The sequence below is a fragment of the Nycticebus coucang genome, chromosome 15, assembly GCF_027406575.1.
Source record: "Nycticebus coucang isolate mNycCou1 chromosome 15, mNycCou1.pri, whole genome shotgun sequence".
NCBI classification, from domain to species: Eukaryota; Metazoa; Chordata; class Mammalia; order Primates; family Lorisidae; genus Nycticebus; species Nycticebus coucang.
Genome location: NC_069794.1, coordinates 36,813,831 through 36,827,713, shown reverse-complemented (window position 1 = coordinate 36,827,713; position 13,883 = coordinate 36,813,831). Strand labels below are relative to the sequence as shown.

Sequence of the window (13,883 nt, the reverse complement as noted above, 5' to 3'; positions counted from 1 at the left end):
TGTGGGCTGCTGAGAAAAGCAACAGCCTGCAGGAAGAAATGGCTGTGAGTATTTCAAATTTGTCCACGGCCACATCCCTTAGAAATTCCTGAATGGATGGTATGGAAATAAGGTATATTTTTGGAGGATTCTTCACTGGGCATCTACGTCTAAATGTAATAAGAAAACTCTCTTAAAGACATTGACCACAGAAATCACACGCCCAAACTGAGCTGGTTTCTTAACAGCAGTATCAACATACTCTAGTCAGATACATTGGGGAAAAAGAACTTCATACGCGAGCATGTAATCACACAGCACTTCTCACCTATAAGAAGTTATTTTTCAAGGATGAGTCTACCTCCATAAAAAGTCTCAATATAGTAAATACGCTTTGTAAAATGATGGCTGACTCTTGGCTGCTAATATTGCATTTGCATGAAAGAAATGTGGCTGGATGGGAAAAGGGAGTTGGACTCTTTCCCTCCAGGCAATCTGTTTTATTACTGTCCTGTGGACATTTGATGGCTTTTGGGTGGCTAAGGAGAAACCCGTAAGGGGAGGGGATGATGGAGTATATAATAAGCTAATAGTAAGGAAGAAAGGGAAAGTGGCTAGGGAAGAAGCGGTGGAACCCACAGACTGTGAAATACAAAGCAGACTGAGCCAGGCTTTTCTCTGGCCCTTACGGTTCTGAAGTCACTGATCAATGACACCCTTGCTTCAGCCTCATCCTGGGCATGAAGGTTACCTGTTCCTCCAATGAGGAGGAGAAAGGACCAGCCCAGCTATGGGATGGAGGAGGTAAGTCCATATTTTTAAAGCTCTTTAACTGGTTTTCATGTACTAGTTATGATATTTCCCTTTACATACCTTTCATTTCTAAGCTGTAATGTCCATTAATATTTAAATACTTTTAAAAGTCTGTAAAGGACAAAAAAGTAATGATTTGGGGCTCATGTTTTGTTTTTGATTATTCTGTACATGCTACTACATAGTGAACAAAAATACGTGATCTTATATTTATATTTTTTCTGGTGTCCTTTTTTTTTTTTTTTTTTGTAGAGACAGAGTCTCACTTTACCACCCTCTGTAGAGTGCCATGACGTCACAGGACTCACAGCAACCTCCAGCTCTTGGGCTTCCTCAATTCTCCTGCCTCAGCCTCCCGAGCAGCTGGGACTACAGGCGCCTGCCACAACGCCCGGCTGTTTTTTTGTTGCAGTTCGGCCGGGGCTGGGTTTCAACCGGCTACCCTCAGTATATGGGGCTGATGCCCTACTCACTGAACCACAGGCGCCACCCTCTGGTATCATTTTTATGATTATCAACGGAACCCAAATGGTACTTAACTGTTATTTTTATGTGTTAGCTAATTATCTAGTAGACAGTTGACAGTAGATAATTCTAGAGAGGGAAGAATTAGAGAAGTGAAGTTCTTAATTGCCCATTTTTGTTTACATTATGCTGTAGACATAACCTGCATCTTACTGTAATTAATCTAAATTCTAAAGTCAATTTATCATGTTGACAAAATTGTTAGGAATGAGATAACATAATGGAAAATGAAAGGAAATGCGAAAAGCAGAAGATAATGATCTAGGATCGTTCTTAACAACATCCTATACTACAGAGGTACCCTATACTACCTTCCTCTTTTAAGAGGTTCCTTGACAGCCTCAATGCCTCTCAGCTCTCATTCCCTCTCCTTGCAACTCTTTTCAGGGGTCCTCAAACTGCGGCCTGTGGGCCACATGAGGCGGTGTGATTGTATTTGTTCCCGTTTTGTTTTTTTACTTCAAAAATAAGCTATGTGCACTGTGCATAGGAATTTGTTCATAGTTGTTTTAAACTATAGTCTGGCCCTCCCACGGTCTGAGGGACAGTAAACTGTCCCCCTGTTTAAAAAGTTTGAGGACCCCTGCTAGAGCAAACTACTCTGAAGAGCTATCTAGACTTTCAATCTCCCCTTCCTCACCTCGCATCTGAATAGGAACTTACTTCAGTCAGTCTTTTGTCCCCACAATCCCATTGACATACTGCTTGTCAATGTCACCAATGAATCTCTCACCAAATCCACAATTCTCAGCCCTCATTTAATTTGGTCCCCGAGCAGCATTTGACATGATTGATGACTCCCTCCCTGAAACTCAGTCCACCTGCCTTCTCTCGAACATTCTTCCATGTCCCTCAGGGGTAGACAGGTCTCAGTAATGATCACTGCAGCCCTCTTCTCTTTTGAACCTGGAAATGCTGAGGTGCTCAGAGTGTCATGCCTCTCCTCCTTCATGTGGCCCTGTCCCAGATGACCCCATGTAGTTCACAGCATTAAATGCCTCCTTTACCCTCATGGTTCTCAAATTTATTTTTCCAAACCTGCCTCCTCTTTCCTCTGTGCCCCAGGCTGTCCTGTCCAACTTCCAGGCAAATGTGGAGTCGGCAGTTCAAACCTCGCATGTCTGAAAGGGAATTCCCTTCTCAAGGCCACTCTGCCCATCTCAGGAAAGACAACATGCTGAAGACCTCAGCCTCGGGCCTGTCAGTCATCTTTCCTCCCCGCACCCCTTTCCTCAAACCTCACATCAGACACACCGCAGTCAACCCTACCAGCCCTTGTTGTTTACCCCGCGGCCTTGGAGGCCCTGCAGGGTCTGCCCTCACCCAGTGCCCAGGCTCCCTGCAGGTCCTCCTCACACAGGCCACTCACTCAGCCCTCAGCAAAGCTGCAGTTCTCCCTGGAAAGCTCTTCCCTAGGTATGATTAGCATTGCTCACTTCCCAGAGAGGCCTTCTTTGACCAGACCTGAAAATGTGCCCCTGTTCTATTAAATTCCTGTCCCCTTATCATTCCTCTTACACCATCTGACACGTTGTTTCTGTCACTGGAAGATAAGGCTCGTGACAGTAAGAACTTGCTCATCGTAGAGCCCCTGATTCCTTGATTATTCTGTACATGCTGCTACATAGCGAATAAAAATATGTGATTTTGTATTTATATTATTTATATATAATACTATATAAATTATTGGCAAAACAATGTGGCAAAAGTAAATACACATGACGCATTAGAAGGGCGGGGAATCCTAACCCCACCTAGCCTTCCATTGAGGCAATAATGAACCAAGAACAACTTTGTGACTTCTTACAACCCTCTATACTTTTCTGTTAGTAAATCTCTGTAAAATCTAGTGAAAATCTTCTGGAAAATGTATTATAAACTCAGCTGGACTGAAATTTCTTTATGAGGTCAAATAATACCTTTAGGGTCAAATAATATCTTTAAGCAGGAACAGAACTCTCCCTGCATGGACAGCACTGCGCCTGTGGTAGGCTAAATCGCTACTTGCCCTTCTGTTATCAAGTGGACAAATGTCTTCCTTTAGATAACTTTTATGTGTTTGTTAATTATACCTTCCAGAACATCATTCCGTTTTTCATCATAGCAGATATTATTACCTCCACAGCCCAACTGAGAGATCTGGGTGCTCTGGACTAGCTGACAACTTGCATTCCTTTAGATGACTATTCTTTACATCGTTGGATGGCAGCTCTAGCCTCATTAGAAAGCATTTTCCTATCACTCTGTTGTTAATCAACCATCTCTTATGGAAGTTTCAGCCATCCTATCCCCAGAGCAACATAGTAAAAACATTCCTTCTTTCCATATAGAACATCCTATGTGAAAATCCTTTTATCAAATACTACATTCTCTATTTGCCTTTTTTTTTTTTTTTTTTGCAGTTTTTGACTGGGGCTGGGTTTGAACACGCCACCTTCGGTATATGGGACTGGCGCCTTACTCCTTTGAGTCACGGGTGCTGCCTACATTCTCTATTTGCAATCATAATTAAACCTGCTCCACTGGGAAAATTCCTGGCTGGTCTATTTTTAGTTTAACTCTGTGTCAGCTATTTAATTGTTTCCATGATTTTTCTTTCTTTTTTTTTTTTTTGCTTAATGTCAATTATCTCCCAAGAGACTATAAGCGTTATGAAACAGAAATAGCATTTGTTTTGTTCAACACTGTATTGCTAGTGTCAATAAAATGTCTGATAACGATAGATGCTCAATAAACATTTGAATAGAAAAATGATTTAATTTACACTGTACAGAGCTTAGATATGGATGAGTTCATTCATAGCCTTTTGTGTAATGTGACACACATGCTAATCTGTTTCTTGACTAGAGACCAGGTAAGTTATACCTACTTTAAAAGTGATTAGCCAGTATAATCATCTACATTCCTGTGCGTCATATTTTGTATTTTTATCATTAGCATTTTGAAAAGCCAGGTCCCCCTTTGTATTTTCCTTTGCTAATCCATCCCAGACATACACGTCTCAAGTGGGCAGGGAAATGCGGATCCCTTTATCACTACGCCACATCATTGCTGGCCCAGTGCCCAGCTGCATATGTGCAAAATAAAGAATTAAAGAATTAGTGAAATGCCCTTTTATTTTTTTATTTATTTATTTTTTTGTAGAGACAGAGTCTCACTTTATGGCCCTCGGTAGAGTGCTGTGGCCTCACACAGCTCACAGCAACCTCCAACTCCTGGGCTTAAGCGATTCTCTTGCATCAGCCTCCTGAGTAGTTGGGACTACAGGCGCCTGCCACAGCGCCCAGCTATTTTTTGGTTGCAGTTTGGCCGGGGCCCCATTTGAACCCGCCACCCTCGGTATATGGGGCCGGCGCCCTACCGACTGAGCCACAGGCGCTGCCCGAAATGCCCTTTTCTTTATTCATTCTGTGAGGTAGGAAACCTCTTCCACTAGACACTTTTACCTAATTAATCAATTAAGCAATTAAAAAAAACTTACAAAATGCTATAGCAATATTTGTAGACTATGGCAATTATAAAAACTTAATATAAAACTAATAAAAATAGAAAATGTGGTGTGTTTCCAACAATTTCCCATTCTAAACTCCCATCTCATAATTTTTTATATGTTGTAACGACTTTGAGAAGCATTTCTGTACCATGCTTTAGCGCAGTTTTTCTTTTAAAGATACAAGAAGTTTCTGTTCCTCCAACTTTCTGTTTTTACAAGAAAAACATTTTGAATATGATTGCATCTGGTTATTTTGGCAAAGAGATAATGACAAATTGCAAACATTTATTGATACCTGATCAATGCTAGACATTTACACATTATTAATCTTCCCAATAATCTAGAACAACTATGTTATTATCCCACTTTAGCACTGATAAAAGTATAGATTAGTGATATTAAACAATTTACCCATGTTCACAGCTATGAGCTAGCTAGGATTCCAACTCATACATTCTTAATCCTAAAACTCATATTCCTGAAGACCGTAACACAGTCCAGCATGTTTCTGATTAAATATTTTTGTTCTTGATCAGAAAAAACTACTAAATAAAAAGTACTACATGAAACTAAGAAATATACTCACATAAAGAACAAATTAGAAGCATGAGTCTTAAAAGTTCTCCGGCAATGATTCATTTTCCAGAAAACTAAATCTTTAATTTTATAAAATATGCCCTATGTATTATACTTTTAAAATAACCTCTCCCATAAAATACTAGCTACTGAAAGATATCTCTGTTGTTTCCTTCATTAGTGAATCAAAATTACATTTAAAAAGGCCATGAACAACATTAAACCTGTATTAATCAACTTCATAAGACAATATTTTTCCTAAGTAATATTGCAGAAAGATTAGATTCTATCTTGTATATATATACACATCTATAAAATAAGGTAATATGCAAGGTTGCATTTTTCGCTATTTGCTAAATTCTATAGGATGTATAATCACATTTGTAAATTATAAAGGAAAATAAATACTCGATTTGGCCTTCAGTTAGATTATTACTATTCAAATCATTTCTCCATTTCAATTAGAAGTATTAGCAATATCAGAGAAGTTCCAGCTCCAGGAAAATCCATTAGAAGTCTCCCTAACTTCTCTTTTTCCCCAACCTTTTCACTGGTGGGTGGCGGGGCTAGTTCCCAGCCTGCAGTAGCTCCAAAGAGAAAGGCTGCTGGGTAAGCAACAAGTGCCAGCATCTCCAATTTGCAGTCTAAACTTCCTCATGCTCTGAATCATAAGATTTTAACTTGATGAAGCTGGCAAGGTGAAATTTATGCCACATGCTATCAAGAAACTTACTGCAGATAAAACAATAACTTGCCAATGATGAATGCAGAATTTTGTACCATATGTTTGCAAAACATCTCTCTAAATTCACAATAAAATGTTACTTCGATGTATTAAATCTGAACCTATGTAAGAACTAAAACACCACGTTTGCTAGCATTTTATGAGAAGGCAGTGTTTTATGTATTCAGTCGAATTTTAATTATAGGACTCAGTAGTAATACAGTGTCAAAGCAAAAAGTAAAACATAAGTCTTAATCCAAGATCGTTTCTAGGCCTTGAAGACAAAATATATGTGTATGTATTCAGTTTAAAAGGGAATGAATCAATGATTACGGGCATTTTACATTTGTATAGATGGACAGGTTATTTTTTAGATTCATGAGAGAGAAAGCAAGAATAGTTACCACAATCCCTTCTAGTAAAAATTGGGGGGAAAAAAATAAGAATTTAGGAGTAGAAAATAACTTCATGATCCACTTGCTAATTATCAAATTAAATTATACATTACATGGTCATGTGGCAACATAACATCCTGCCTTATAATCCCCGAAAGGGAATATTAATATTGCATTTTTAAATATTTCCATTACATTAAGTCATGTAAGAACTTAATAATCCAAGCTACATGATACTTCCACAGCCAAACACCTAAGTTTAAAATTATTTTAATGGCAACTAAATATACAAGTTACTCAAAGTAAATGATCAGATTCTAGGCATTGCAACTTCATGACATCTTATACTACTACCATACAAATAAATCCCAGATGAACAACTAAAAGAAGAAACATCCTGATTTACTTTTTAAAAACATTTATACTTTATAAGCAATTATCCTAACTATACACTGCTGTCACTTTTCTTTAAAGGTGAGAATTTAAAGGAAAGCATTATGTTCCAAATTTAGATACCTAACTCTACAATCATTAAAAATACAGACTAACTGAAACTGGAGTATATATTCACATAAACGTGGGGCTAGTCCTTCTAAACTGCACTCCCTGGCTGATCAGTTGGCATCTCTGGGCTGCTCTGCACAGAGCTTCTTTAGATATCAGGTTTGGATGCAATCTAGGGCCTGTCCACGGCAAAAAAGGACGCTACGTCTAGTGCTGAAATAAATCAAGGCTTTGTTTGTGTCTCTTACCTTTGCCATGGCCTCTCCCATCCTCCAAAAGTGGCACGACGATAGTGTTGTTCACATTTCCAGGTGACCTTACAGCTGTGTAGACAACAGGCACGGACTGCACCACCACGGGGATGCGGTGAACGTGACTCAGTTTGTTAGACTGTAAATTCATGGGACTTGAAGGTGGTACAGGATGGATAATGTGCAAAAACTGCTGGCCTCCCACACCAGATGCAGAGGCAACGAGGGGCCCTGGAGTTAATACTGTAGACGAAGATGAGGCTGAAGAGACGGATGTGATAACGGTCGGGGATGAGGCTGGACGACTAGAAGACGATGAAGAGGTGGAAGTCGAAGACGGCGAGGAGGCAGACGCTGTCATGGAAACTGGGGAGGATGAAACGGCGGTTGGGGATGTCCTGGCTTTGTTTATTGACAAGTCCACTGGCTCAGTTTGTGTTTGGAAGTGATCTACAGATAACGAGTCCTCCGGGGGCTCCCCTTTCACATTATTTAGCAACAGGGGAACAGCTTCCATATCGGGATAGTTGTGGACGTTTGGAGACTGTGGGGAGAAAAATGGAACATGTGTTTATCTTTGTTAAGCACACTTGCAGTAGGTGGGTGATTTATCACTTGAATGTATAATTTTTCTCTTATTGTTATGTACCATTAATTTATCCTCCAAATATTTGAAGGATTGCTCTGTGACAGTTACTGTGACTACAACTGAGGGCGTAAAAGTACAAAACCGAGTAAGACGAGGTTTCTACCATGAAGGTATTTTCATTCTATAGGAGGGAGAAACAATTGTTAAAATACAGTGAAATGCACGCTCTATGGTGAAAAAAGGAGACCACAGGAATCTACAGAAATTTTCCATAAAATCTTCTAAAAGACCAGTTCGGAACACAAAGTAATATTGACTTAAAGCTGTAAATATAACCTGTGTAATGAAAATGGTCTATTCATCTGATCCATCCCTTCATTAGAAGTCGCAGTTTCCTTTATTAAAAACTAACGTGAGTTTTCATTAAATAACCCTAAAAATTCTTTTTATCTCTAAAATTCTACAGTTCATGATCTTAACCCTTACTCAACACGGACATGATCTGGAGACATACTACCTGCCAACAATCCTGGGAAAACTCACTGTGATATTTCTACTTTCATTTTTGGTTCAAAAGTTACCAAACCATCCTCATTCTTAGCATTAAAAAAAGGGCAAAAGTTCTTCAGCCTTCATGCCTCATCGCTAAATTATTAACTAGAAGTCATTTCCAATAATTAGAATTTTATTATTTTTATTATAATAAAAAATAAAAAAATAAAATTTTATTAATTTTATTGTAATAAAAAATTCTCAAAATAACATATACAACTACTACAACTGACATTTTAGGAAATAGTAACTCTAGGAAAAACTTAGTCTGAAAATCTTAATGGGTCTGTAACATTTTGTTTAATTTAAAGTAATAATTTTTTCCAAGTTCATTTGTAGTCTTTTAAGTTATAAAGAGTGACTTTAAGGAAGACAGTAAGATTTTATCCAGACTAATGTGATCCACGTGTTATTACAATGCACGAACGTTAAATCTATATATATATATATATTCATTCATAAGTTCAACATTTATTGAATGTCAACTTCCAAGCCCCTAAAATAGCCCAAGAGTAAGTAGTATTAGTGGGTGTCAGTCTCGCCTCAACAGAGAGAATGAGACAACAATATTCTGGTTTCATCTGATTTGACCAGGCTAACACAGGCATTATTGTTCTATTATATGAAGATTAAAAACTTGTTTCATCTTTAGAACAATGAATGCATAAAATTATATCAAATTGGTTCATTTTGTTCCTCATTTAATGAAAGATCTGGATTTGGTATTCCTCCCCCAAACTCCAGCATATATTTAAAGGAACAAAACATGTTTCTTAAAGCCTTTTTTAATAGAATATAAATTACAGTTCCATTCAAAACATATAACAGGCAGTACTGCAAGGCCATTTTATTCAGCAACAATGAGGAGAAAAAGAAAATAAGTCAACAATGGTAACAGATCTACTAAAAAGGGAAATGAGTTGGTGTTTTAGGTATTTTTTTCTTCTTTTTAGCTAACATGGTTACTTACCTACAAAAACATACCAGCTAGAAAAGAATGTTTTAAGTCTAAAACAATCTACTGTTTGAAATTCTATATGACAGGATTTTCAAGTTTTTTAATCTTCCCAAAAGCATTAAAGAATGAAAGAATAAACCAAAAACTACACATTGAACTATTTTTATAAAAAGCTATTAGCATTATATATTCTTTCCTAGAATAATAGTTCAGTTTATTCTCAGCATTATCGTTTAATTTCTCTGTAGAACAATGTAAGATGTGTCTTACTAGGATGTTATACCTACCATACAAATTCTTTATTTAGGCAAAGACAAAAGATACCAATTAGTCTGTCATTAAATACACATCACTGAGCACGCATTATTCAACAATACTAGTTGTTTTACTTTAAATATACTCTTGATTAGTGTCTCTTTTTACTGTATTAGACATACCTAAATTCTTATTTTGGAAATGAGTGATTATTTCTACCACAATGTTTTCTTCTCCTGACTTTCTACTTAGATACAAAGTTCCTCTACATGTTCATAAACAGAGAACTAAGAAGTAATTCATTGTAGAAACCCTCTATGATAGGACAGGCATGGGGGCTCACCTCTGTCATCCTTGCACTCTGGGAGGTTGAGGTGGGAGGATTCCTAGAGTTCAGGAGTTGGAGACCAGCCTGAGCAAGAACAAGACCCCATGTCTACTAAAAATAGAAAAATTATCTGGGCATTGTGGTAGATACCTGTAGCCCCAGCTACTCAGGAGGCTGAGGCAGGAAGATCGTTTGAAACCAGGAATTGGAGTTTGTGGTGAGCTAGGCTGATGCCTTGGCACGCTAGTCTGGGTAACAGAGTAAGACTCCTTAATGTAAATGAAAGGCGAGTTTGGCAGACTGAGAATACCGGAGCTGGTAAATGTGGAGCTCATTTGTAAGGAGACTGCTTCTGAGGCACCAAGCTCACTGAACTTTGCAAACAGCTTAGACTTCTTTGAATTATGAGTACGAGTTTACCTTTTGTAGGTATCTGCTTAATCCCTAACTGAGGAAAAATATTTACTCCCTAGGTTGTTTTGTAACAAGAGAGGAGTGTCCTTCTTATAATTCTGTTGTACAGACTAAATAAGCTTTGATGACCAAATATTAAGAGCCACTTGAGAATCATACAGCTTTTGCGAACTAAAATACAGAAAGTGCTCATAAAAATAAGGAAGGATAAATCAAACTTTAGGACCAAGGACATATTTTATTTGGAACCATCTACAAATTATGCATGAATTTTAAGTATAAAAAAATCACAGAGGCACACACTGGTTCCTTTTTCATATGTAGCAACTAAAATGTGGTTTAGCATGTTAAAAAAATAATGCTTCATCAGTGAGAACAAAATTCATACCTTCATCTGTTTACAGTGTTGACACAGCGTCCTATCCTTGGTAGCCACACTAATCTCTTACACAAGGGCAATGTGGCAGGTAAAGCCATCCACATACAGCTTCAGGCTATACATAAAACCAGCAATACACAGCTTTAAAAAGCCATGGCAACTCTTGTTCCTTCTTTTAGAGAAGAGAAAAACTTGAAAGAGTTGGTCCTGAAATCATCATTAGGATGGGTAGAGTGCCGTGGAGACTCAGCTCACAGCAACCCCAAACCCTTGGGCTCAATTGATCCCTTTGCCTCAGCCTCCCAAGTAGCTGGGACTACAGGCACCTCCTACAATGCCTGTCTAGTTTTTCTATTTTTAGTAGAGACGGGGTCTTACCCTTGCCCAGGCTGGTCTGAAACTCCCTAAGCTCAAGCAATCCTATTTGCCTCACCTCCCGGACTGCTGGTGTGAGCCGTTGCGTCTGGCCAGGAATTCATTTCTTTACTTCTAGCAAGTGGAAAACTGAAATGCGTTGGTTCAGAGGTTTGTGAATATCCATGTTATACAATCCTCTGGAAAATGAAATTGCTGTCCTCTTTGACCAAAATCCAGTGTTCATGCAGAATGAATGAACTGTAGCTGTAAGGAGGGGACAAGAGCCCAGCAGACAGTGAGGAGAGGGAACGAAGGCAGAGGGGAAACAAAGGGAAACTCCGAATGAGAAATAATCAGAGCAGCTGGAAATTGAAGGGAAAAATGACAAATATTAGAAAAGGTGAGAGGCGATATAGATTTTGCTCCCCAGGGAGTAGCCTCAAAGGGGTCAGATCACTAGAAATAACAAAGAAAGGCTATATGTTTTAAGCACATCAGGAAGGTAAGTTTCTGTAAAAAGAATAAAGCAAGGATTCCATACTAAATTTTTCTTCCTTGGTTACTAACTCTTCAATTCTTGATGCAACAATGATGGATATTCACGCAATTGTCAACTAATTGTTTTAAAATTAAAGCCCCTCAAGATTTCACCTGAGAATACAGACTGTAGCGATTTTTTTTTCACTATCGTCCCTGGGGGGTGGGGCCTTGGTGTGTGTCACACTTTATGGGGGCAAGACATGATTGCAAGAGGGACTTTACCTAACAATTGCAATCAGTGTAACCTGGCTTATTGTACCCTCAATGAATCCCCAACAACAAAAAAAAAAAAAAAAAAGATCAAACACTCACGTGGTCATATCATCAAACAAAAAAAACAATCATCCTTTTAGAAGCATGAAGATTACACATGAACACTGGATTTTGGTCAAAGAGGACAGCAATTTCATCTTCCAGAGGATTATATAACATCCCTTAAGAAAGTCCACATTAAAGCTTAAGTTTTTAAAATGATAAATAATTGCATAAATACACATAATTCATAAAAACCAGTGTGCAGGTGAAAACCCAAACATTCACATAAGCAGGATTTTACTGTCCCATATCCTTTTCTTCTAAACTCTGAAAGCTAGTTCTCCTCAGATAATCCACTTGATAAAATATTATACATAACATCATAGTGAATATTTTAAGTGATCTGGGAATTACACTTGAGCCTCTCTAATCAGATAATTTTTTTTTCCTCAATAGATATTTTAAAATGTAACTTCAGCTTTAGGCATTTTGTTGAATGTATGCAGGTGTGTATCCAAAACTTCCCTCGGGTCAGTTCACAGAGTACTAGATGTGTTTCCTACAGTCATCCATTACCATCCGCTGAACCTTATTAGGGTCTTCGGGTGAATATGTAATGATAATCATGTATTTTTAATTACCTGGACATCTTAAACAGAAAAAAATCATGTTTGGACACCACTCCATTCTTGGAAAGTCCTCTAGAGATTCTTGTATACAGTCAGGGTTGGGGACCACTAGATAATAGTCTGTTAAGTGTTAGTCAAGATTTACATGCTGTTTCTTCTTCAGTGGCACCAGAGATTTAAAAATGTGGCCCATGTACAAGGCCTAACAACTGAGTTCATGAACTCATCATAGAAAAAGTGCTACCTACCTCATTGCTGAGTATCACTACAGTTACCTTCAGAGTACTCCCCTTGGGGACCTAGGCACTGACACCAGTGTCTAGTCCACCATTCAAAGCAGTTTTGGAACTCTTTTTCTGGAATGATCATTAGAGCTGTCATCATGCAGCACATAAAAGCAATAATGAATGCCTCTCAGTAAGATACCACCACATGATGACATGAACACAGATGTGAGAGGCTGATACATCAAGGTTATGAAACCTTACTAAGTTATCCGTACAGTGCTGCAACGTAACCACACGTTGGCAAGTTCATGAACTAAGCTGTCAGACCTCACAGGATGACAGCTCTGATGGCCATTCCAGAAAGAGTTCAAAATTGCTTTGAAGGGGAACTAGGCACTGGCATCAGTGCATAGCTTCCCAAGTGGTGTACGTTGAAGGTGACCATGGTGATATTCAGCAATGAGATGTGTTGCGCACTTTTTCTAGGATGAGTTCATGAACTTAATTGTCATGATTAACACGAGCAAACACACACACAAACATACACAATGGCCCCAAGTATCCATCATTTAAATCATTATGTTTCATTTTACTTTTTCCAACTTTTGAGAAATAATTTCATGGCAGTTTTTAGAAAGGTTATAAAGTGACTTGTCCAACATTACACAGCCCACAGCTTATCTATTTTAAGAATCTTTGTTATATAGTCTATTGTATGACATTACAGAAAGCAAGTTTGATTTGGACAGAAAAGACTTGGATTCATGACCTACCTCTGTTGCTTATTAGTTGTGCAATCTTGGTCTCATCATTAAAATTTTCTACATCTTAGCTCATCCATTTATAAAAAAGTAATTCTAATTCCAAACTCCTACAACTAGTATGAAGATTGAACGGGCATTAACTGCTTTTAAGCAGTACCAAGAAATGTGAGAGACCAGGGGATGAGCGGGACTCTCTTGCCTCAGAGCTAAAAATTCCAAACAGAACCTATCTATTACTCTAATGATTTCAGAAGTGACTCACTTGTTCACTCACTGAATGTAGCACAGGGGACATTCTGATGCAGAATCACATAAATACTGTCATGGCAGAGATGCAATGTTTGCTAAACCATCAAGTATACAACATGTCACAAAA

The 13,883-nt window shown here is 38.2% G+C and overlaps 1 protein-coding gene across 6 annotated transcripts in view; it reads right to left on the bottom strand.

Moving 5' to 3' along the window:
- The window catches only part of KLF12 (KLF transcription factor 12), a 490,726-nt gene that overhangs the window by 151,745 nt on the left and 325,098 nt on the right, over positions 1 to 13,883 (bottom strand). For all 6 annotated transcript variants that reach the window (XM_053563730.1, XM_053563729.1, XM_053563731.1 and 3 more), the window contains one exon: positions 7,258 to 7,804. In XM_053563730.1, coding sequence (XP_053419705.1) covers positions 7,258 to 7,804 — 547 coding nt within the window. The remainder of the gene's footprint in view (positions 1 to 7,257; positions 7,805 to 13,883) is intronic.